Below are 27374 nucleotides of genomic sequence, written 5' to 3' on the forward strand. Positions count from 1 at the left end.
CGCACCTTTAAGTAGGTACCTACAGTTACGACAACTTTGTAGCGCCGGATTACTGTCAAGTTGTCAACTGCATGAAGTGTAAATATCAATGTCGATTCCGTTGCATGCTGCTGCAATGCTGCAAATCTAACCATAAATCAGGTGTTACTTTTATTTAATTACTTAAGTAGAAAACTTGTATAAAAATCGTCTGTGGAGTGAAGAAGGTACGCTGTACGTTCAGTTCGTTTTCTCTGTTCTAAATCTCAAGTTCTAATTGAAGTTTTATTTTTATAAGTTGATCGATATTTTTACCCCCATCAGAGCTTCCAGTTGTAGTGTCTACTGTTCCTTCAGTTCCTGCGACCACCTCTGTATTTGCATGTTGAGTTACCTACAAAAATATTAGGACGGTAATTAGAAAATTAAAAACGTGTAAAGGATGACTCACGCTAGATCGGGCCGGCCGGGGCTAGACGGAACTCCCGGCGGTTCGTTTTTTTATGGAAAGCACCACGTGATCACCGGGGCGTTTTTTTTTTGTTGTCCCCTACACTTTTTTTAAAATTTGGGATTTTTTATAAAAAAAGTGTCCTAAGGTTTTTATTTTCCTTCCGTCACCATTTTTCATAGACTTTGTATGGCGGTCGCGTAATGGAAAGATCGAATAATGTATGGAAATTTTGGGACACTTTTTTTCTCCTATTAGGATAGAAAGAGCTCGTGATTCTGAGTAGAAATAACATTAAAAATCCCAAATTTGAAAAAAAAAGTGTAGGGGACAACAAAAAATAAAAAACGCCCACCGATCAGCCGTCATAGAAAATGACGTGTCGGACGCCTTGGCCCGGGCACGGGCCGGTCTAGCGTGAGTCATCCTTTGGCTACTAAAATACCAAGGGATAATTTGGATGTAGGTATATAATAAAACACTACACGTAGCAACGAATTGTATGTTGAATTACCTACTTATGAAAATATAGGTAAGTATACATTATATATTTCTACAGAAAATGAAAAACATGTAAGAAAAGTTTCCTGCGTTAAGTAATTATTAGCGAATGGAAACTCTAAAGACACTCTCTTTTTAGTTGGTTTACCAATTTACAGATAGGTACGTACTATATATATATCTAACTATTTATATACTTATATTAATAATTTAATTGGGCCACTAGTTGCCTGAAATAAACATTTCATTAATTCATTAATTCCAGGATATGGACGTAGTTTAGGGTAAAAGATCCAATCCACAAAAATCTGTTAGTCAAATTTGAACTTTCTGTCAAACGGAAAAGTCGTTCATTTAAATGACAAATTTTAGAGGATGGATCTTTTACGCTAAACTACGTCCATAATAATCAGCGCTAGGTACTAACCTCAGAGCACGACAGGCTTTCCAAGTAGACATTGTGGAACTCCTGGCCCAGTTTTCCGATGGCTGGGTTCGGGCAACTCTTTATCACGTCCACCAAACAGTCCAAACTCTGGTCCAGCAAGATACACCTGTCCTGTTATTAAAAAAATGTGAAATGCGATACAGCGAGGAAATGTCGCCAGCATCCTTGGTACAATGCCTCAAGGGCCTATTTTAGATTTAAGCTAGTTTTTAATTTCTTTTCGTAATACCACTGTATATATCTTGTTTGTAATTCGAAAAAATGTTGTGCATGATCTTCGTAACCAGAGGGAGTGAGACTTGACCAGTTGGGAGACTTATACACATTTGGGAGACAGCTACTCCATATAAAAATGAACAGCGGAAAGAGAAGAGTCGTGGAACGTATGGGGCCCATTACATTCCACGACTCTTCTCTTTCCGAACAGAGGGCCTACCGCGAACCACGTTCGACGTGTTGCCTCTCTGTCGCACTTGTGAATTCGTACGTAAGTGTGACAGGGAGGCAACACGTCGAACGTGGTTCGCGGTAGGCCCTCAGACTCGCGAGGTATAGTTTGGTTAGTCGAGTCGGGCTTACTTACCTTTTTAGATATAGTGTACAGTGAATTAGCTATAGCAGATATTCCGTCTCCGGAGCCATTTGTAAACTTCGTGAGGTTTGACGTGATGGCATCTTGGCAATATGCAATATAAAACATTTTATCCCTAATGCACCGTGGACCCTCCTCTTTAAGAAATGCTGCAAAAAACGTAAAATGCAATAAACCTTAAGTCATTTTTGGTAGCCAGACAGTTGTAATAAAATAATGCACTATAGAAATATCTCTGCAATAGGCCCCCGGGCTCCGCACGGTTCCATTTTTATCCCGTCACTTTCGCACTTACATACTTGTTAGAACGTGACAGGCATGGTGATAAACGATAAAAATGCGACCGTGCTACTAGGGCAGGTCCCTGTTTTACCACGCTGACAATTGTCTTGACATTGAAAATTTACCGTACATTGCTATGTTATTTATTTATTTGGAATGTACAGGAAATTGTTAGTGTCAAGTGTCAATTTTCAAGTTCGTGAAATAGGCGTCTAATACAGTCGGAAGGTACTTACAGGTTATCCTTGCACCATTATTGTCGCAAACGAAGTCGATCAGGACGTTGGTGCTCGTCACCGCAGTGTGGTCCAACCCGACCGGCAGGCATGGAGCCATTCCTTTCACCAGGTGGCCGGCACATTCCTTTAGCTGCGGAGCTATAGCACAATACCTAGAAAACCGTGTTTACGGGCATATATTACCTAGTACCTACTAGCTTCTGCCGGCGGTTTCGTCTGCATGGAATGATGACGATGATTGATGAAAACAATACTGTGCCCTTTCCTGGGTTTCAAAGTATCTTCATTTACATTTAAATTCGTTCAGCGTTTAAGCACGAACAGGTAACAGACAGACAATTACTTTCGCGTCAAACACAAAATTCCATCGGAATCGGTTCAGTGGTTTAAGTGGGAAGAGGTAACTGGCAAAAGTTACTTACGTATTTATGATATAAGTAGAGGTTAGTAAAAATCTAAAGTTTATTGTATAGAATGTATAGTGGCCCGGCCAGCGAAAGAAAAGTCTTCTAGAAATCGATTTTCGCTCATGTCGTCTCGGATATGGTTGAATATGGTATCGATGCATTCAGTGTAATGCCCTGAACCCAAATATATGAGATGACAAGCGCGAAAGTGGTGGGGGTAGTTGCTGTGACGTCATAAAGTCGGCAGTATACCAAATGAAAGGGCTTTGTGAGTAGATCACAAATATATAACATACCGTAACATTTTCAATACTTGGTCTAACAAATTATTATAAAACGTTCAAAAATTTCACAATCCACAGTTGACTTCTAACTGCTCTAAATTGAAAATGGCTGAATGGATTAGTCCAAAATATATACGAAGTGACTGTGAATATCCTGTATGTAATGTTATAAAATAATTAACCAGATATATTAAAAAATAAGAAAAGTACATCAAGTTGAAAAAGTATAATTTTCTGTTACATTAAACTGCAACTATTATTAAAACAAACAAAAAACCCGACACTTTACATATATTTTTGAAATGGTCTTTTCACTAGCTTTCATTTGGTACCCATATTGCTAGAGAAAGAAAAAAAACAATCCCCCCTCAATTTTTTTATTAGCGGGCGCCATTTTCAAAATTTATTTGTATAGCCTACGTCACTATAGACGTGCGCGCCGACCTAAAATTTGCCGGCGGCGGCGCGCCGGCATTTTAGGTCGGCGCAGCGCGGCGGCGCCGGCGTGTAGCAATTTTTAGGGTTCCGTACCCAAAGGGTAAAAACGGGACCCTATTACTAAGACTCCGCTGTCCGTCCGTCCGTCCGTCTGTCACCAGGCTGTATCTCACGAACCGTGATAGCTAGACAGTTGAAATTTTCACAGATGATGTATTTCTGTTGCCGTTATAACAACAAATACTAAAACCAGAATAAAATAAAGATTTAAGTGGGGCTCCCATACAACAAACGTGATTTTTGACCGAAGTTAAGCAACGTCGGGCGGGGTCAGTACTTGGATGGGTGACTGCTTTTTTGTTTGTTTTGCTCTATTTTTTGTTGATGGTGCGGAACCCTCCGTGCGCGAGTCCGACTCGCACTTGGCCGGTTTTTTTTCATTTAGGTGTTACCTACTAAAAACTGCAATTATTGACCGGATTTCTTTTGCAAAAGTGAGCAAGGCTTTCCAGCATAACAAGCACGCTATCCCAGCGTGGTTCTAGGTGCGGCAAATACCTACTGAGCAAGCTGGTTTTGTACCTGAGCGGGGGACACGGGAGCAGATCTTTAACGTGCGCTAGATCATCGAGAGATGCCGTGAATGGAACAAACCGCTAGTCTTATGCTTCATAGACTATGCCAAAGCATTTGCCTGTGTCAGATGGGGAAACATGCTGAACGTGCTCTTTGAGATGGGTGTCCCCGCTGATCTGAGCGCCTACCGCGAACCACGTTCGACGTGTTGCCTCTCTGTCGCACTTGTAAATTCGTACGTAAGTGTGACAGGGAGGTAACACGTCGAACGTGGTTCGCGGTAGGCCCTCTGGCACATCTCATAGAAAATCTATACGCCGAAAAAAGTACTGCCAGAGACCGCATCGAGAATGCGCTGTCAGGTCAGTTCAAGCCGGAAAGAGAAGTGAGGCAGGGCTGTATATTGTCGCCTAAGCTCTTCAATATCTACGGCGAATACATTGTACGCAAGGCCACCGAGAACTGGGACGGCGGCATATCGATTGGCGGGAAGACGATATGCAACCTGCGCTATGCTTGCGACACAACACTCTTGGCTTCCGATGAGGAGGAGATGAGTCGACTGTTCAGACGAATAGAAGCCGAAACGAAAGCATTAAATTAGGACTTCACGTCAACCATGCAAAGACCAAGTGATGTTTGTGTAACGCAAAAAACCTCGGAGACGGACGGACCTGACGGAGAAATTATCCGGAGGATTCAAATAGCGAAGGGAGCGATGGCTCGGCTTGATAAGATTTGGAAGGATCGTAGCATATTAAGACGGACGAAGGTTAGACGTGCGTTCTCTGGTTTTCCCAATATTTATGTATGGTTCGGAGACATGGACTAACCGAGCCATTCTGACCAACCGTATTAATGCGTTTGAGATGTGGTGTTGTCGCCGGCTTCTACGAATACCATGGACGGCAATACGTACCAATCGGTCCATACTGGAGGAGCTACGTATTAAACGCCGGTTGTCAACGATATGCCAGGATCAAATGCTTTCAAACTTCGGACACCTTTCATGTCGCTCTCCGGGTAGCCTGGAAAGAGTAATAATGACGGGCAAAGTTGAAGGCGCGAGAGCTCAGGCCCCTCCCCCTACTAGAAGGTGTTCTCAAATCACGGCACATATGCAATTAAAACTGCACGAGGCCATGCTCTTGGCGGGGAACAGAACCCTATGGAGGAACCTGGTCTTCCACAGAAGGACATGATGTCACGATCCTCAGTATTGAGGGACCGACTGAAGAAGATGCCAGCGTGTTGGAGAAGATGTTTTAATGGTAGGCACATGTTCTACTCTACCGAACTCGTCATTCTAAGAACTTAGATCGCTTGGTTCTGATGCTGGACCTGATCTACCTTTTCCTTATCAATAACCGGGTCGCGCCGCGGCGCGCCGAGTGGACGAGCCGGCGGCGGCGGCGCGTATGAATGGCGGCGCGGCGCGCACCTCTACGTCACTACAACAATTCTGACAAATTCTGTTTTTTTTCTTACTCTAGTAAAAGGCGGCATCGTCAAACAGCGGTCTTGACATCACTACGAGTCGGGAATAGAGCAACACTATGACGTCTGTCATCTAGAGATCGGTTTTTGCGCGTGAACAGCGTCGCGTATTACCTAAGTCCAAAACTCTGATTATTATTGTGATTCCCTAATAAATATTGTTTAAAATGGTGCTCTGGTGTTTTTACCCTTACAGCTTCAGAAGTGCGATAGTGATTCCTCGCCTACTACGATATAATTTGTCGAAATTGACATTACGAAATTTACCGCGCGTAGTCCTTCCTTGTTTCATTGTTCTGATCGTTAATCTGATTGTAATGAGTAAATGCACCAACACCACTCATCAGTTAGGGACTTAAATATACAAAGTCCAAGATTGGTGTCAAAATCATACCTACAAGAATAGCCTACAAAACTAACCTGTGCCGGCTATTGGCTGGCGTATCGTACCTTTGCCGTGTGTTTTGTGTGTTTTGTGTTTGATTACAGATACCTATTTCAGTTTATGTACATCAATGATCATGACTGTCAAAAATAAAACATATTGACAGTGTAATAAAGCTGCTGGCATGTATGTATTACAATATTCACAGCAGAAGATCACAAGACATAAGCTGACAGATACCATTAGGTACAATTGAATTTTGATATTGGTATGAATAAAATAAATCCTTGGGATTACAGAGTAACTCAGGTAAAAGTTAACTCAGGTATGAAACAGATTCCAATTAAAAACTTCAGTTTGTATTACTTAAAACAATTTAATTCTAATGCAATATGTATCGATACAATGAAACATGACAATTCCAAAATCAGTAGTGAAAAAACTTCAGCCTAACTTTTTAAACATTCCAAATTGGCGCCAAAGCAAACCGACTTTTTTTTTAAAAGTTAAACAGTTCTCGCTGGCAATAAAATAGCATAAGAAATAACAAACTTATAATAAAATTAAATCCACTGAAATAATAATATTAACAGTATTTTATACATTCTAACATTTAAGTATATCTATATTATTTAGTCAATCAATTAAATATTTTCAATTGTAACTTTTTTTTAAAGTCATACCATCATTGGCATAGACCAGAATATTGAGATTCTGCCGAAAAAAACATTTATTTCTATTTCCATGACATTAAGGTTGTTTTCACTTTGATAACAATAATGCTGTAATAAGTTGGTCGTTACTCGAATATAATATTAATTATATATATTTAATTGACAAAACATGCTATTTCATACATCAATAACATAAATTCCACCAATTTTTAACATATTATTTTTATGAATCTTACAGTTCGCCCATCCTGATGAAAATATCACGCCCTCGTGATATAACTTAATTGTCTAGTAGAAATAACTAATATTTCTAAACAAGTACTTCAGAGAAAATGAACATAGACCAATTAGTATTATTAACAGTAACTTTACTGTGCTGTTAGCTTATTGTACACTGCACTTTACAGTAAAATAATGAACTAAACTATACACGTACGTGTCTCTGACCGCCGTGCCTGAAAATAGATATGCTTATACACGTACACGTCTCTGACGGCCGTGCCTGATAATAGATATACACGTAGACGTCTCTGACGGCCGTGCCTGATAATATATATACACGTACGCGTCTCTGACCGCCGTGCCTGAAAATAGATATGTTTATACATACATACATATACACGTACACGTCTCTGACGGCCGTGCCTGATAATAGATATACACGTACACGTCTCTGACGGCCGTGCCTCATAAAATTTATACATATACACGTACACGTCTCTGACGGCCGTGCCTGATAATAGATATACACGTACACGTCGCTGACGGCCGTGCCTGATAATAGATATACACGTACGCGTCTCTGACCGCCGTGCCTGAAAATAGATATGCTTATACATACATACATATACACGTACACGTCTCTGACGGCCGTGCCTGATAATAGATATACACGTACACGTCTCTGACGGCCGTGCCTCATAAAATTTATACATATACACGTACACGTCTCTGACGGCCGTGCCTGATAATAGATATACACGGACACGTCTCTGACGGCCGTGCCTGATAATAGATAAACACGTACACGTCTCTGACGGCCGTGCCTGGTAATATATATACTTATACACGTACACGTCTCTGACGGCCGTGTCTACTATTACATACTTAGGTATACATTTTGTTTACTATTGCATTATTTTCTATGCTTAAGGAAATATGAAATACAATTAACTTAGTCTGTAAACTGCTCATTATCACTCTCATTTGAGTCCGAACCTTCTGAAATATTTTTATAACATAACCAGGGAAAAATTTTATCTACGGCAAAAACCCCTTTGTATGTGGTTGATCCTTTTTTTGTTAAAGGTGTGTCCGTCACTTCATATCGATCATTGTCAAATACATTAGTAACCCTGTATGGACCTGATAACTTAGGAAGAAGTTTTTTACTCTTTCCCGTTACGTGCGAAGCTCTCTCAACACGAACTAAATCTCCTATTTGATATTTGGGGGCATCTTTTCTTTTTTTATCAAACTGATATTTTTGCTTATGTTGCATTCTAACAACGTGCGCGTCTACTTCACTTCTAATATTTTCCAGATTGTTAGAAACATCTAGTTGCGCATCGTTCTCTGCAATATCTGGATATATTTCTGATATTAATGGACCCTCATTAATGCCTGTTAGAGTAAGACCGAAAAGAATCTCCGAAGGAGATTTACCTGTTCCTTTGTTTACGGTGTTATTTAATCCCCATTGCACCTGAGAAAGTTTTTCGTCCCAGAGTCTTTCATCATTCCCGTGATTCTGCGCTGCAAGAGAAGCTAATATTGTCCGATTATATCTCTCCACTTGTCCATTGGCACGTGGAGAGGCTACGGCGTTTAAAATATGTTTCACTCCTTTTCTTTTCATAAAGTCTTTAAAACTAGCACTAGTAAATGAGCTCCCTCTGTCACTTATTAATCTAAACGGTGGACAGAAAAAATTGAAATATTCCTCTAACGCTGCTATTGAATATTTCGATTTTGTACTTTTTACAGGTTTCAGTACTATGTATTTGGTATAGGCATCAACAATTACTAATATGTGTGTGTTTTTCTTTTTACTGGTAACAAATGGACCAACGTGGTCTATGTGGATCGTGTGGAAGGGTTTGGATACTTTTGGTATTGGATGCATATAGCCCTGTTTTTTTCCTGATGGTAGTTTATTATGTGCACACTCGAGACAGGCGGTAACATATTTCTTAATAAACTGACGCATGCGAGCAAACCAGTAGTGCTGTTTTATTCTTTCAAATGTTTTTTCAAAGCCAAGGTGTCCAATATCATCATGATTCTTTTGCATAATTTGCCATCGGCAACCTTTTGGCACAACCCATCTTAATCCTTCATCCGTATTTCTATACACACGATCTCGCTTCACTGTGAAATTTTTACGAATATCTACTACATCATCATAGTCCTTATTTGTTAGTATATCCTTAATTCTACGTATTTCAGTATCATCATATTGAACCGTTGCCAACCAGTCATTATCAATGTTCATGACGTCATACGCTTCTATGGTTTTAACCACTCCACGGTCATTTGAAATTGGGTTGCGGCTTAGAGCGTCGGCATGCAACATTCCTTGCCCAGATCGGTATGTTATATCGCAGTCATATTCCTGAATTAGGCTCCACCACCTAGCCACTCGAGGTATCATGTCACGCTTCAAAAATGTTGCCCTCAAAGAGTTACAATCAGTTACTATTGTAAAGTTTAATCCTAGGACATAGGGGCGAAATTTGACCAATGACGCAATCACTGCTAGTGTCTCCAACTCATACGATGAGAAGTGTGATTCCTCTGGAGATGTCTGGCGGCTGTAATATGCTATTGGTCGAAATAGCCCATCGTCTTGTTTCTGAAGTAATACGCTACCAATGCCTGACTTACTAGCGTCAGTATGAATCTGAGTCTCGGCTTTAGGGTTATACAAAGCTAATACTGGTCTTGATGTAAGGGCACTTTTTAACTTATTAAATGCATTTTCCTGATCATTACCCCACATCCATTTAGATTCTTTTTTTAACAACATTGTCAATGGTTTGGCAATATCTGCAAATCCTTTTATAAATCTTCGGAAAAAACTTGCCAGACCTATAAATTGCCTTACGTTGTGAACATCTTTAGGAGTAGGGAAATTTGAAACGGCTTCTGACTTTCTAGAGCCAGGCCTAATACCCTCTCCTGAAACTTCAAAGCCCAAATAATCAACCTGTTTTTGAAAAAAAAAACACTTTTGAGGTTTAAGTGTTAAGTTAGCTGATCTTAGTTTTTCGAATACCAACTTCAATCTTTTTATGCCTTCATCGAAATTAGATGATGGTACTAGTATATCGTCCATGTATGCCAACGCAGTATCAAATCGTAAATTTCCTAATATTAAATTTATTGCTCGTTGGAATACCGCCGGTGCGTTAGCCATACCGAAGGGCATTCTGTTGAACTCAAATTGTCCGTCGGGTGTGACAAATGAACTTTTAGGCTTTGCGTCCTCTGAAAGAGGAATCTGGTAATATCCGGACGCTAAATCTAAAGCACAGAAAAATTGATTTCCAGCTAATCGATCAATCTGGTCTTCAATTCTAGGCAGTGGATAATGTTGTTTAACAGTTTTTTTATTTAAAGCTCTATAATCGACACATAATCTCTTATCACCAGTTTTCTTTTTCACGACAATTATAGGACTAGCGTATGGTGATGTTGACGGTCTTATTATATCATACTGTAATAATTCATCAACCATATTTTTCACTTCTAATCGTTCCATTTGACTTAGTCTATATGGGCGATAAACTACTGGTTCTGTATCCTTAAGTACTATACCCATTTCTGTAACATGAGTTTGTCCTAGTTCCGATAAATCCTTTGCAAAGCAGTCTCGGTATTCATTAACTAACTTTAGTAAAACACTTTTCTGCTTTTCATCAAGTTCTAATCCTATATTTAATTCATCCAAAGTAATCGCGCTCTTTTCAATTTTTCTTACATCAATAATTTGTGCTTGAGTCACTTTTAGATTTACGTCTATACAAGTTCGCAGTAAAAGTTCATCCTTTATAAATTTTGTAGTTTCATTCCGTGTATTTATGATAGTAACGTAACCTAAACCATTCACTATCTTAATCGACCCTATTTGGAGCTTATAATTTAAACGATGGCCTGTTTCAATAAATATACTACCCGTAAAATTATTTCCAACATAAACTTTGATAGACGCATCTCCAAATATGGTTACTTCTGACGCGCATTTAACTATTAGCTTATCAATTTCACAGGAATTGGTAGATTGTATTAGTAGCTCCTTATATGTTTTATAAACTTCAACGTGTGGCTGTTCAGTGGTAGTTTGCCCTATTAATATTTCATAGTCTAAATAACAATCCGGCACTATAAATAATTCAACCTCTAAATCAGCTTTATCAACTTTTAAATTAACTGTATACTTTCCTATTGCTCTTATAAGTTTACTGCCAAATCCCCGTAAGAAAGGTAGACTATCAAATGCCCATTCTATTGGATTTTTAACTTTACAAGCCGCCGATTCCTGTATTAAAGTGCCTTGGCAACCGAAATCAATATAACCGTTTAATTGTAAACCATTTATTAGGATTGGTTTTCTGAATTTCTGATCAGCTTGTTCAACGGTAGTTTGATTGAGTCATAATGTTTTTACGTCTAAAACCTTAGATTTCTTTAAAATGTCTAATGTACAACTTGGATCATCGTGACCATAACGCAAACATTTCTGGCATTTTATTTTTGGTTTCTTACACTGGGGTATAGTATGACCCGTTTCGTTGCAGTTGTAACATTTCAAAAGGAATCTTTGATTTTTCCGTGTTAAATCTATACTTGTTTTAAATGAATTTCGTTTATTAAATTTATTATTTCGTTCGTGCTTGACAGTTTTAAGATAGCCTAACAATTTGTCAGTAGTATCGAAGCTAGCAGCCTCACAACCATACCTAACTGACCTGTCCTCTATACCATAAACAATACAATCTACGGCATTTCTATTTGCAATTAGACAACGATTAAGCGCATTTAATTTCTCATAAAAATATTCCTCTAAATTATCACCAAACTTAGCCGTTATGTTCATCATCTCATTTATTAAGTGTCCATAATTTTCATTACACGGAAAAGCTAATTTCAATTTCTCTTCCCAAATTTCCCATGAATGTAAAACCGTTGGTTGCCCTTCGTACCATCGTTTTGCAGTACCAGTAAGTTTTGGGAGAGCGTAATGTGCAGTTTGTTGACTATTCCAACCGTATATCTCTGCACATTCTTTAACTTTATTGAGCCAGTTAATAATGGTTTGGTGCTTTACATTTGGGTCAAACTCTGGTACAACGTTCAGATTAGTAAATTTTCCTTTAGAATGTGACATAGATGCGACAGTTGTCATAGTTTGCAGTGTTTTATTAAGGGTTTCTAATAACTGGTTGTTTGTCAAAGAAGAACATTGCTCCATCTCATTAGCCGACACGGCTGCCATTGATCCCGTTCCAGTAGCTGCAACCTCTTTACTTTCATTTAAACTTGTATCAATTTTACCTAAATGTGCGTTGTTCTCTGGAACAGGACTTGGCACCCGTGAAGTATATTCAATTTGAGGCATAGGAGATGAACGATTATTTTGCATGTTACATTCAGAACGCTTGTGATGGCCTTGATTACTATTACGTGCACATCTAGAGTAACTTCTACCACGCGAATATAAAACAGATCTTGAATAATTAAATCGACGTGACGCAGTACGTCTCGTGCTGCGTGACTTCAATATTGAGCGTTCAGTCGATCGAGAACATCGTACTCGCGATCTAGATCGTGTTACACTACGGTCAATACTCTTATATTTGTTTGTCATACGTGAAGCACGACTTCTCGACCGACTTGAATACCTTTTTCGGTTTGCATGCGAACGCCGCCGCGTTGTTGATCTGGAAGCTCTGTCGCGCTTATTCTCGCTCCCGCGCCGCTCAGACAGCGACCGCTTGCGCTGACTCCGATGTGAGTGCGACCGCTCGCGTCGACTTCGACGTGACTGCGACAGCTCGCATCGCCTTTGTTCCGTCAGCGTTCTTTCTTCACGGCGTTGCTCCGACCGCAACTGCTCGCGCCGGCTTCGCTCCGACGGTGTCCGCTTGCCACGGCGTCGCTCCGACCGCGAAGGCGTCCTCAGGCATCGATTCGGCTGTGAACGTTCGGACTGCGAACGCCCCGACCGCCCGCGATGTTGCCTCTCGGATCTCGAACGTGTCCGTCTTACGCGCCTTTGCCTGGTCCTTGACCGGGAGCGCGAAGACAGTCGATCACGCTGCTTACGCATCTTGTCAAAATATTATTCTGAAATCAACGTCCATTTCATTAATATATATGTCATTTTAAAAAAAAACGTGTATTATCATGGGTCTGTTAATTATATATCTACTTAATTTCATAATAAAGCAAAATATTACGTTTGTCAACACACGCTCTCATATATAATATTGAGAAAATGTACCTAATTATTTTATATAGCCTATCGAAAACGCTAATTATGCATTAACAAAGAGCCCAAATAACTCGTCATTCGACATTATCGTAATACAAAATATAGGTAAGAACTTGGTTCAATGCACATTTTGATGTATAAACCAAGCAATTAGGTAATAATACATATATTTATTTGATATAATGCACTGACAAAAAAAAACGGCTACAGTTGTAAATAAAAAATAACTCACCTTTTGAACAATTCACCAACAATCTTTTACCTTTACCTTACTTAGGTCATGGAACTCACGGACCTTCTGTAATAAATTTGGTGTTTATTCCTTAAAAAGATGGCTCCGGCCTTTGAAAACCGCACGTAGTGTTCCCGCTTCGGAGTTTGAAACAGATTCCAATTAAAAACTTCAGTTTGTATTACTTAAAACAATTTAATTCTAATGCAATATGTATCGATACAATGAAACATGACAATTCCAAAATCAGTAGTGAAAAAACTTCAGCCTAACTTTTTAAACATTCCAAATTGGCGCCAAAGCAAACCGACTTTTTTTTTAAAAGTTAAACAGTTCTCGCTGGCAATAAAATAGCATAAGAAATAACAAACTTATAATAAAATTAAATCCACTGAAATAATAATATTAACAGTATTTTATACATTCTAACATTTAAGTATATCTATATTATTTAGTCAATCAATTAAATATTTTCAATTGTAACTTTTTTTTAAAGTCATACCATCATTGGCATAGACCAGAATATTGAGATTCTGCCGAAAAAAACATTTATTTCTATTTCCATGACATTAAGGTTGTTTTCACTTTGATAACAATAATGCTGTAATAAGTTGGTCGTTACTCGAATATAATATTAATTATATATATTTAATTGACAAAACATGCTATTTCATACATCAATAACATAAATTCCACCAATTTTTAACATATTATTTTTATGAATCTTACAGGTAAGAAGTCTTTGTTGATCCAACACCTAACAATGCTCCGGGGCCATAGTGGTAAATATTCACTGCCTCACTTATATGTTGTGTTATTTTGGTAATTCATGTGCTTTCAGATACATAACATAATGTAATTAAGTATGTCTATATGACATATTAACAAATTGATATGAACATTTTCTAAAGTTTGTGTCGTGGTGAAATTTACATTCAAGTAAAAAGCATATTATAAAACAAGTTTGGTAATGTAAATTTAGCCTTGATTGATGCTATATGTATGGTGGTATTATGCTTTCATGATTAACAATGAGTGCTATTTAATACTTTATCCTTTCAGTCAAATTAAAATAGATTACAAGTTTTCAAAAACACTGGAATATTGGTTACAACAACAATAAGGAGAAATTACTCGTTGTTTCATATGTGTGTGTGTGTGTGATATTACACATGCTTATTGGAACTGAAATAATGTTTTTTTTGGTGTGTTTTTGGTTTGTGTAATTTCCAGAAATTTAACAGCAATGATTCTTGAATTGAACGACCATACCGTCGTTGAAGGTACTAGAGTGGCTATTGGGTCAGGCCTCTATAATGTGCCTGGATGGACATGGATAATATTTCAAAGTTAGTTGGTTATGGATGCCAGGTATAATATGTCCAAGTGTTCAACTAATTCATTATATGGAGAAAATATGTTGATACTTAATCTCTGATGTCATGGAGAATGAGGTATTTATTTAGAAATAAAATGCTTGTTCATGTTGTACATGTATACTAACGGTTAGTATGTGTTACATTGACTGTGGGTTGGTAAAGTGCGCTTTGTGAATAAGCGAAAGGTGACAGTTATTTGTAGCTGGTTAGTATTGTCTGTGACAAAAGTAGTCGCTCCATGTTTCCGGAGCCTCCTCGGACTGAATATTTTAAAAGACAGTTCATTTCACATATAACCTCCTGCATCTTTGCAATTAACATTAAGCTGCAGACATACTGATAAATAAGGCAGTAAATCATTTGAGATGTTGAGAAAATTTCTGTCTGTACATATTATTGATTGGTTCTATGTATGAAAAATCTTATGAATGTTTATACAAATTAATTGCATACAGCTTATAGTATGTTGTGGTTGTTGTTTTGTTCATTGGGATGTTGGTTAAAGTTTGCATTGCAAATATTTTTCACAAAATGTCATGTTATAAAATGAACCAAAGACATATATTTAAACAGACTTACCAAACTAATGAAAGTTTTATTGGCATGACATTGTCAAGTGTTTGAGTTATTAACAATGATAATCATTTGTGTTCTAACAGTATGTTTCAGATGCATTTCATTATAACAAAACTTTATTACTGATGAAGTTTGATGAATTTCCAAGGTTAAAATCTTGTCAAAGAGATGGACATATTGAACAAGATATTTACTGAGCTGAGTATGACACTGGTAAAGCAGGTTGTTGCTAATGGTAAGCGAGGTAAATACTTTCAGGAGTCAATATGGATATTGACGGTCTACATGATACATGTCTTTTACATACAAGTGCGACTGGACTCTAAACGTTCCAGTCCGATAAGTGTTTTATGGGTGAATATTAAACGAAGGTAAATAGCTTGGTTAAAGCTTTCCAAATAACTATTTTAACCCATTCACTGCTAATGAACATTGACCGAAGAATATCATGTCATGAGACGGGTCCCATGTTAGCCTCTCACGAGTTGTACGCATTTTTGTGCGTGCATGCGAGGGAGTCTTACATCCTACAACGGAGAAGCCAATTGTGAGTTTGTTCCAAGTCTTTGCTTTTAAAACGACACAAATAGTCATTGTTACGTTAAGCGGTCAGTATGAACGCACCGCTCAATGGAAGGTTTGGGTTAGCTGCATGGGTATACATGCTAGAAATTTATCAAAATCTAATAAATCCTTCAAAGTTATATGACGTTATTCACAAGAAAATAATTTATGTTAAATGGTGTTACAAAAAAAGGGGGTGGTTTATCTACCTGCCGCTAGATGTCACGCTCATCGCAATATTTTATTATTTTGCATAATTAATTAATTGGTATTTATATCCTCTTGGTGTCATATGCACGTGAATTAAGCCTTTTGTGTATTTCAAGCAAGTGCTGAGCAGACTTGCATATCCTAACACCTCTCATACCACGGATTATTTGGTACCTAGCCTGGTCATGCTTTCTTACATTTGGTTCAGTCGGCTTAAGCCCTTACTCCAATTCGACTGAAATAGAACTAAATATCTTGGTGTAAGTTAACAATAACGAAATAGACCGTTTCAACGAAACTCGAGTCGAATTACTCAAAAGGACCAAGGCTTGTATATCGGCTGAGCGTAAAAGGTGCTTGTTCAATTTGCAGAATATTGAACTGGTGGAGGCTACATCCACCTGGTGAAGACCCAGCTTGCTGCGACTGCGTTGGCTGTGGCAGACTTCAGTGGCTGCACTGATGACAGTGACCTGCGGGGCGCTGGTCGGGTCAGGCGATGGCCGAGCTAAAAGGCGGCATCGTCAAACAGCGGTCTTGACATCACTACGAGTCGGGAATAGAGCAACACTATGACGTCTGTCATCTAGAGATCGGTTTATGCGCGTGAACAGCGTCGCGTATTACCTAAGTCCAAAACTCTGATTATTATTGTGATTCCCTAATAAATATTGTTTAAAATGGTGCTCTGGTGTTTTTACCCTTACACTAGCAAAATGGGTACCAAATGAAAGCTAGTGAAAATACCATTTCAAAAATATATGTAAACTGTCGGGTTTTTTTGTTTGATTTAATAATAGTTACAGTTTAATGTAACAGAAAATTATACTTTTTTCAACTTGATGTACTTTTCTTATTTTTTGATATATCTGGTTAATTATTTTTTATCATTACATAGAGGATATTCACAGTCACTTGGTATGTATTTTGGACTATCCATTCAGCCATTTTCAATTTAGAGCAGTTAGAAGTCAACTGTGGATTGTGAAATTTTTGAACATTTCTAATAATTTGTTAGACCAATTATTGAAAATGTTACAGTATGTTATATATTTGTAATCTACTCACAAAGCCCTTTCATTTGGTACCCCACATGGTATGTTTAAACGAAAATAAAAAAAAGTTTGTACTGCCGACTTTATGACGTCACAGCAACTACCCCCACCACTTTCGCGCTTGTCATCTCATAAATTTGTGTTCAGGGCATTACACTGAATGCATCGATACCATATTCACCCATATCCGAGACGACATGAACGAAAACTAACCTAAATCCTGAAAAAACTGCCTACTAGTAGGTTATTTAACAGTGCCGGCCCGAGCCCTTGATCAGGGTAGAGCGTTTTGGAGCCCTTCGTTGAAGTTTCCAAGCGTATTTTCCACCCCCCCCCCCCCCTCGCCACACTCGCGTCTTATAAAACTTTTTTTCTCATTTGCCATTTTGGCGCCCCCCTTGCCATCCGGCGCCTAGAGTGGCCGCTCCACTCGCTCTACCCTAGATCCGGGCCTGTGTAGGTATATATTATTTTATAATAATAGACTGATTTGGTTTGCCTGTTATCTCGTACCTACCTTATTACTCAAGCGGTCAAGGTCATTGTGGTATAGATAAGAACTTTTTACAGACTATAATAATTAATTACATAGTACCTAAATAATAAGTCAACTTGGAATCAAAAGTCAATGAACAAGTCTAGTTAAACATTTTTCAAACATTCTTGCAAGTACACCTAGGTATTGTGCCTGGATTTTCAAACTATATTAACGGTTTAAATAGGTTTAACTTGTCCCATATTTTACATGAGTACCTATATATTTTACCGTAAATATTTTTGTCCTTAATTTTATTCCTATTTTATACGAGACTGCGAGAAGCTAAGACTGTTTTAAGTGAATTTCTTTTGACAGGATTTTCTAGGCATAACGTAACAACTACTACTTACAAAAATTCATTTTTGTGTGAAAACAGTAAGTACTTACTTTAGGATGACTTCGTCGTATACTCCGCTGCTCTCCGCTTTTTCCATTTCTTTCGCGAAAGTTTCAAAATCGATCACGCCGTTCAAACACTTTGCGAATGTTATCATTGCAGACTGAAATAGAGACACATGTACGTTTTGACAAAGAATGTTTGATGTATAAGTTATATATATTTCTATGATGATATTGATCCCTCCAGTACCATCGGTCCACTTTCCCAATCTGTCTACTTTACCAAAGGGTCCATTTTCGCGATCTGTGTACTTTACCAAACGGTCCACTTTCGCGATGTGTCCACTTTACCATCGGTCCACTTTCCCGGTCTGTCTACTTTGCCAAACGGTCCACTTTCCCGATTTGTCTACTTGAGCACGTTGTCTACTTTCGCCATTGGTTCACTCATTTCGTAGCATAGTACCAACTTCGCGAACTTTGATTTGGCGATTCGCGAAATGTATTTTTTATACACGCAAACCACAAGTTTCTCAGAATACCAAAAACGCTTAGTGCCAGCATAATGCCAAGTCAATATGTGTCAACCACGGAGGACCGACATATCAGTATTGTAACAGATGCGAGTGAGACACCGTCATTGTTCTGACAGTATTTAATCAAATATAACTGATTGCGTGGCAGCAAATTACCGTTTTGTGACTACAACGAACAAAATGTCTGGGATCATTCCAGTAAACAATATCCCATGAAAAACATTTCATGTAAAATGTTGCCAAGACGAAACCACAAGGCTCGGACTGTCAAAAAGTTATCAGATATCTTGTAGAGCCAAGCTTCTAACTCTGCAAGCCCTAACATGACAAACTCTACATCTTAGTCAACATATGTGGCTTGGCCGTTTCGCTACCGTCACATTTGCGGAAGGTGAAATCTATTCATTATTTTTTATTATACAATATTTGTAGTAACAAAACGGCCAAGCCACGTATTTTGACTAAGGTGTAGAGTTAGTGATGTTAGGGCTTGTAGAGTTAGAAGCTTGGCTCTACAAGATATCTGATAACTTTTTGACAGTCCGAGCCTTGTACTTTCGTCTTGGCAACATTTTACATGAAATGTTTTTCATGGGATCGGAAAAGCGGACCATTTGGTCAAGTAGACCAATGAAGAAAGTGGACCGATCGGTAATTAGACGGATCGGGAAAGTGGACCGATAAGTAATTAGACGAATTGAGAAAAGCAATTAGGCAGATCGGGAAAGTAGACCGTTTGGTAAAGTAGACAGATTGGGAAAATGGACCGATGGTACTGGAGGGATATTGATGATATCTGTTTTATAATATAATCTATAGGTACATCTTATAAAACAAATTCCCCCGTCGCGTCTGTCTGTTTGTATGTTCGCGATAAACTCAAAAACTACTGAACAGATTTTCATGCGGTTTTCACCTATTAATAGAATGATTATTGAGAAAGGTTTAAGAATATGGAATAGAGCTAGGTGACAATCGGAATAGGGGGTAACGCTGCAAGTGTGATGGGGACCTTTGGACCCGGCATGGCTCAGAACGGGTTTTAGTTCTTAAGTTTTGTACGTATTTATATTTTTGAAATAAATTAACGGAATGTAAACGTCCATCACTACGATCTTTACCTTCTTACGTTTCTTATGAACATACCTTGACTTCTGACGTCTTGTCTTCGGCATGAGTGGCGTTGCAATATTCCCTAATCACTAGTTGACTATACTCGTCAAAAGGCGAATTGTCAGTAACATCGACCGTGGAGCGGCCAAATACTCCTGTCAATTAAAAAAATAGAAGTTACTTTAAAAAGTAAAGAGGTTGCTTTCAAAGTTTTCATCACTGTAAAGGTGACAGTCCATTTCCAACTGCAGCTGCACTACCGCTGCGACGTTACTGGTGCGACATTACTGCAGCGGCAATAGCGGCGGCGACTGCTGCTGTTGCGTCGTGCAGTCGCAGCAGCGTTCGTTAGTTGCTTGTCAATGTCAGTGTCAGACGTATAAATAAAAATACTAATTTACTTTCGTATATTTTTACAAGAAAAAGCAAGTTACAATAATGCTACATGCTAACGAAAAAGAAGACCAGATTGCCTTTCTACGGGAGTCAGAGGCAGTCGAAGACAGCTACCAAAATTAATAAAAAATCTAATATAGAATTGTCGTTGTAATTCAGGGAATATTACCGATTAAATGAAAAGCAATTCAACGTTGTTTGAAGCTTAATTATTGACTAAATACACCCAAATTACCCAAATGAAATTAATGAAGAGGAAAAATTACTTAAGGTAAGCTAACATTTTGAAATTATCTTCCCCATCTTCTTGGCTAAATGCGTGACGACCGCAACAGCATACACACAGCAACCCGACGTGAGCGGGACTTATGTAGCTTGTGAAGTATACGGGGTGTACACTTGATCCACCCGCATCACGTAGGTACCTACGTGATCCAGCCAAATCCAGCCGGCAGTGTCAGTCAGTGGAGAGTAGGTACTCTGCCGTCAGAAACGTGCGGACACTGCCGGCTGGATTTAGAAGTCTGCGATAAACGTCCCCAGGTAGGTTCTTTTGTCAGGTCTTTCATTGGTTTCTGCAATGTGATTCGTGGGTTCCGGAGAACGCGATGCGACACATCTTTCGGTATTAGCAAAATATTATAGATTTATCTTTCTGAGGTTCAATATTAAAGCAATTTTACTTTCTTCAGGTACCTAACAGAAAAGTATCCTTGAAACCACCGCAACTGTCAATATTTTAATTTTTAAACCATTTGCTTCTCTCGTGAATCAATTTGGTGTTAAACAAAGCTTTGTCCATAATAATAAAACAAATAAATTGCAGTAAAACACATACCTAGGAAAATATAGTTTGGCCAGGGACTGTCTCATTTCAAACATAGACAGAGAGAATCATATTATATTTGTTTTAGGCTAGTACTAACACCCAAAAGAAATCGATGAGTAGAGTTTTCTTTGTTCTTATTTACTGGCAAATTGGGTTTGTCAGACTATAGTTAACTCTCCGGATTTGACGCTCTCTTTCTCGTTTCCTACCTTGCTTTGTGATATGGCTCAATATAGATTAGCAAAAAATTAACAGTAGGTAGAATCTGTGCGGAAAGAGAAGTCGTGAAATGTATGTCGCCCAATACATTCCACGACTCAATATGCTTGTAATAAACATACTGATTTCCTTCCATTTTTATTGTGGAACCTTCCATTACAATTTATAGATTGTATATATACACTAGCTAGACATATTGTCAATCACAATGAAAAAAAAAATCAACTCTAGCTAACGTGAGATTTGTACCCACATCTATGGGTTACCGATCCAATGCATAATTAATTTTTCCAGCTAACCATCCGTCATTTACCGCGAATTTAACCATTGCAAGCATGGTTAAACGTCTTTAAAAGGTATAAAATGGGGTTAATTTTGAGATATTAAACGTTTCCACGTCCAAATGTCCGGCCGTTGGCTTCGCACGGAAGGGCGTCGGAGTCGGGTCTCAATTAAACTTGGCCACTGTTCAAATTTCAAGCTTTGCTCTCTCGTAGCTCAATCTTTGGCCTTGCATCGCTCGCATGGAATTAAGCCGCTATCTGAACCTGCAAGTTTTTGGCCCTGTTTGAAGCTCAACTTTCGGCCTGTTTTAAAACGCTTGAGCATTGGTCCTTATCCGAACTTAGCTCCATTGCAGCTCGGCCTTTGGCGTCGCACGAATGCGCCCGCAGGAAAGCTCCAGATCTTAACACTATGGCTTCAGTCTTTATCGGCCTGCGCCCTCGCTCTGCTCTCTTGCAGCTCGGCCTCGCGCAGAAGCGTGCCGCAATCGGCGCTCCAGGCGTTCGGCCGTCAGCCAAGCTTACACTTGGCGTTCGATTCTTAGCTGTATGTTTACCTGCAGCTCACCCTCTGGCTTCGCATTGGGAGGCGTCGAAATCAAGTCTTCGGTGTTACATGGAGCTCGGCGTTGGGCCTCACTTTTTGATATAAATCGGTTTTGTTGAATCGATATTGGTTAATGACGGAGCTCGATTTTCTTTGGACTGTCGATAAGACTTTTCCCTGATACAGCCAATCCGCAATTTTTAACTTAGCACAAAAGATAAGGGCCTCGCTAAGATCTTCCGGCCAGAGCCTCGCCAAGATTAAGACCGCCTCTGATGCCGCGCGATACTGCTTATCCACAGTTTATAGGATATCAATTTTTTTCGTAACATTATTGAATAAATTATCCTTGAAAATAAAGAATGCATCATTTCATAACTTTCTTACAGCAAAAACATGTTTTTTCGGTAAAATTTTGGTTTGAATTCTTTTTTCATTAATCGAAGGTGTTTCAAGGCCACGCCGCCGATTCGCCGCCGCCGCCGACCAATTTTGACCGGCGCGCCGCCGCCGGCTAAATGCCTATCGGCGCTCATATCTAAGTGCAGCTGCGGTCGGAAATACGTTAAAATTACCATATTACGTGCAGTCGGTATTGTCATTGATTTTACTATGGAAATTGACAATAACACCGACGCTTTCAGGCTGCTGCAGTAGTGTCGGAGCAGTAGTGCAGCTGCAGTCGGAAATGGAATGTTACTTTTATGTATAAAAATAGTTACCTCACCATATGTTATATATGTACTTATATTTAATATTGAAACGTGTTTCAATAATTATTACGGTAAAAGATTTTTACTACGGTTCGCCTACGTTAAAAAAATGATTGTAAATATTTAGTATACCTAATACCTAAATTAAATTTTTGATTTCAATTTCATATCACTATAGGTACCTACTCTGACCACAGGAAACAAGTGATAAACGATTTGCAAGTTTCATAACATTGTTTGAATTTAACACAATGGCGGTACCTACTACCGATTCTACTTGCTTCTTGGTAAGAAACTATCTTTTTAAACTAAATAACGACCCAGTGTCCTAATATAACGTACCTATACCTACTCATTATATTTTGAAATTTTCAATCTCTGGACCAAAATCTACTTATGTAAGTTTGTTCAAAAGTTAAAATTGAACATTATAGGTACGCGGCTAAATACTAAATAGGTAGGTACTTTTGGTGCATCAATGACAAAGAATACAATACTCATATCAATAATCAATAATTATTGAACTGCAGCTATACTTAAATGTAACATTATTTGAAAATATATGCCTTTGGATAAGTACTATGATAATAAATCTATTGAAATTTGAAAATTTCACGAGGACTCTTGTAATGTCTCATTTAAGCGCGGACTCTATAGTCTTGTTATCAATGTGGAAGTTTCGAATAGAGCGACGCGTAAAGTAATAGGTTAGGATGACACGCTAGACCGGGCCGTGTCCGGGCCGGAGCTCCCGGCGCTCTCTTTTCTATGACAATGACAGGTGATCACGTGGTGCTTTCCATAGGAAACGAAGCGCCGGAAGCTCCGGCCCGGACACGGCCGGTCTAACGTGAGTCATCAACCACTTCTTTTTTTCATCCTGTTACCCCCTGCTGGGGTGTAGGGCTGCGGTCCTCCGCTCCACCCCATATCAAGTAAAATAATTTGAGTTGGTATGCAGCTTTACAAGGGTCGGCATCGGGCATACGATACCCCTGGTTTGTCCATACGCTACGTTAGTTGCTTACTATTAGTTGCGTCATGCTCATAAAGGACCGGGCCGTGTCCGGGCCGGAGCTTCCGGAGCTTCGATTTCTATGGAAAGCATCACTTGTCATCTGTCATAGAAAAGTAAGCGCCCGAAGCTCCGGCCCGGACACGGCCCGGTCTAACGTGAGTCATCCTCTAGTCGGAACATATTCTTACATGTACAAAATATACGCTTTTACCCATTTGTTTATTTAATCTTTTTTATGCAATAACATGCGGACTCAATGTCATGGAGCATTCTCTAGCACTCAGCCTTCAGACAAAGCAGATAAGTTTAAGATTATGACCAAGAAATCTATTATTATGTTTAAGGAAGATAACATATTAAGGACGAATAAGTTATCAGCTCAACTAAGTTACCTACTCTACTTGTTTGGTCTATCGAGTGATTATAATATTATGAATACTCAAATGCATATATTTATTGCATAGTTTTTGCTACAAATTATATTTACAAATAATTGCATAAATGTTGGTGGTATAACCAGTGTACAGCATTAAAAAATATGTAGATGCGAATATAAAACGGTTGAGACGCTCAAATAAGATCCGTGATTATACGGCATTGCTTGACAAAAAACTTGGCAGAGAATTAGGTAGGTACAACTTTTCAAGTTTGGTGAATGATTGATTACTTTGCAGTTGTCAGAGAGAAGTAATTCCACTGTTTTTTATTACACTATTCTATTCCGTTCTTTCTTATAAAATTATATAAAATAAAAGAGCTGGGTTTTATTGTAATCTATATATCTTATATCTATCTATCTATCTATCTATATATATAAATGCACGTGTCCTGACTGATTGACTGACTGACTGACTCATCAACGCAGAGCCGAAACTACAAATGCTAGGAAGTTGAAATTTGGACACTAGGTTGCATTTATAAAATGTATAAGAGCTAAGAACCGATTTTGAGAAATTCAACCCCTAAGGGGGTTAAAAAGGGGATGAAAGTTTATGTTTTAATGTTTTAATGTATTATATGGGATTCAAGTTTTATTTTGAGCTAGGAATGAAACTTCGTAAAAATATATATTATTAAAATACAAGAAAACAGATTTCAGCGTTTTTGCAAATTCATCCCCTAAGGTGGTGAAAAAGGGGTTGAAAGTTTGTATGGAGATTGAAAAAAATTTTGAGTGCGGGACTTGAAACTTTGTATATAGGAATATAATTAAAATAAAAGAAAAGTAATTTCAGCGTTTTTAAAAATTCATCCCCTAACAGGGTTAAAAAGGGGTTGAAAGATGGAATCCATTACAAATTCTTTGAAACTTCTTATAAACGCGTAACATAAAATAATAAAATAACATTAATTGAATACATCAATGTGCCTGCTCTTCTTGAGCCGACTGGCATTTTCAGAGACGATGGCAAGAGGCCCGATGGGGTGTCCTTAGTTCCTTGGAGCTTGGGACGGATGTTAGTGTGGGATGCTACCTACGTAGACACACTGGCACCGTCCCACCTCCAACGGACTAATTATTAAAAGCGGGCGGGGCGGCGGAAAGCGCCGAAATTTTAAAACGTAACAAATATAAGAGCCTCGATAGAGAGTACCATTTTGTACCATTTGGAGTTGAAACTCTAGGTCCATGGGGTCCCAGCGCGCATAAGTTGTTCGCAGAAATCGCGAAGCGTCTGGTTGACGTAACTGGTGACCGAAGAGCTGGCGGCTACCTCGCACAACGTATCAGCATTGCGATACAGCGAGGAAATGTCGCCAGCATCCTAAAATAGGCCCTTGAGGCATTGTACCCTCAAGGGCCTATTTTAGATTTAAGCTAGTTGTTAATTTCTTTTAGTAATACACTGTCTGTATATATCTTTGTTTGTAACTATTTAGTAATCTGTTCTCATATTAAATAAAATTAATCATGAGTATGAGTATAATAAAATGTTATTGAACATTATTAAAAATTCAACCCCTAAGGGGGTTAAAAAGGGGATGAAAGTTTGTCTTGGGGTTCATATTTAATTGTAAGCCAGGAACTTGAAACTTCCTTAAAAGGTATTATAATAAAAGAGAAGAAAACAAATTTCAGCGTTTTTGAAAATTCATCCTCCAAGGTAGTGAAAAAGGGGTTGAAAGTTTGTATGCACATCAAATATTTTTTTGAGTGCGGGACTTGAATCTTTGTATAAGGGCATATTATAAGAATACAAACAAAATTAATTTCAGCGTTTTTAAAAATTCATCCCTTAAAAGGGTTAAATAGGGGTTGAAAGTTTGTATGGTGATCAAACATTTTTTTGAGTGCGGGACTTGAATCTTTGCATAAAGACATATTATTAGAATAAAAGAAAAGTAATTTCACAGTTTTTTGAAAATTCATCCCCCAAGGTGGTGAAAAACGGGTTGAAAGTTTGTATGCACATCAAATATTTTTTTGAGCGCCGGACTTAAATCTTTGTATAAGGGCATATTATAAGAATACAAAAAAGTGATATCAGCGTTTTTAAAAATTCATCCCTTAAAAGGGTTAAATAGGGGTTGAAATTTGTATGGAGATCAACATTTTTTTGTGTGCGGGACTGGAATCTTTGTAAACAGGCATATTATTAGAATACAAGAAAAGTAATTTCGACATTTTTGAAAATTCACCCCTCAAGTTGGTAAAAAAGGGGTTGAAAATTTGTATGGAGGTCAAACTTTTATTTGAGTGCGGGGCTTGAATCGTTGTATAAAGGCATATTATTAGAATACATGAAAAGTAATTTCAGCTTTTTTAAAACTTCATCCCCTAAAAGGTTTAAGAAGGGGTTGAAACTTGGTAGAGAGTTCAAATTTTATTTAAAGCTAGGAACTTCAAACTTTGTAAATAGGTAGTTATGTAGTAGGTTTTCCTAAATAGTGGACTTGAAAATGTGCTGGGGGTTGAGAGGGATTATATCGAGAACAATTTTATTCAGTTAGGGGCTTGAAACTTCGTAGCCAGGTTGTGTATAATAATTAAGAAATGATTAACAGTCCCTACTGCTATCTTTTGCTGCATAATGTTCTAAGCTAATGTAGAATATATAATCACCAATATACAAATCCACGCGTACGAAGTCGCGGGCAACAGCTAGTATAATATATAGTTTAGTAAGCTCAAATATAATAAACATATTATAATGTAAAACTAGGGTCATAAGTACTTCACATTGCTTAGTTTAATTAGTTATAAATATTTCAACTACGTTTAAGAAATATAATATAGATTAATGATTAAACGATGATGATGATGAAACCGCTATTTAAAAAAAGTACATAAGTAGATGAATAAAATAAAAATGTTGCATTCGTAGTGTTACGAAGTAAGCTTTTTTGAACTCACCCAAAGCTAGGGAAGCAACCATTAGAAATTTCCACAACATATCGAAGACCTAAATTAACCTCTGATAATGTTTTAAGTGCCAAATATTCATCTGCAACTGAAGCCCTACTCTTGCGGGGCACGTTATAAGCACAACAATACTGCTACAATACCAATCATGTGTGTATTCACACACACACGCTTCTATCTCATTCAAGAGATAATAATTTCGCGTGGTATTGG

The 27374-nt window shown here is 38.3% G+C and overlaps 1 protein-coding gene across 1 annotated transcript; it reads right to left on the bottom strand.

The window, feature by feature from the left end:
- Positions 1-238: 238 nt before the first annotated feature.
- Positions 239-27302, bottom strand: LOC134650441 (27 kDa hemolymph glycoprotein-like). The gene is made up of 7 exons (XM_063505396.1): positions 27153-27302; positions 19825-19946; positions 18191-18303; positions 2490-2644; positions 1963-2120; positions 1359-1490; positions 239-373 (listed from the first exon to the last, which is right to left on the bottom strand). Exons 1-7 carry the CDS (start codon positions 27190-27192, stop codon positions 239-241), a joined length of 855 nt encoding a protein of 284 aa, XP_063361466.1. The 5' UTR covers positions 27193-27302.
- Positions 27303-27374: the final 72 nt, after the last annotated feature.

This window comes from Cydia amplana, chromosome 8 (genome assembly GCF_948474715.1).
Source record: "Cydia amplana chromosome 8, ilCydAmpl1.1, whole genome shotgun sequence".
Lineage (NCBI taxonomy): Eukaryota > Metazoa > Arthropoda > Insecta > Lepidoptera > Tortricidae > Cydia > Cydia amplana.

What these genes read in the sequence shown, in the direction of transcription:
- LOC134650441 (XM_063505396.1), bottom strand. Translation starts at nt 27,192, where the DNA reads ATGTTGTGGAAATTTCTAATGGTTGCTTCCCTAGCTTTGG. An exon ending in GGTTGCTTCCCTAGCTTTGG is followed by an intron (nt 19,947 to 27,152) that starts GTGAGTTCAAAA and finishes TTTAATTGACAG; the next exon opens with GAGTATTTGGCCGCTCCACG. An exon ending in TGTACACTATATCTAAAAAG is followed by an intron (nt 1,491 to 1,962) that starts GTAAGTAAGCCC and finishes TTTTAATAACAG; the next exon opens with GACAGGTGTATCTTGCTGGA.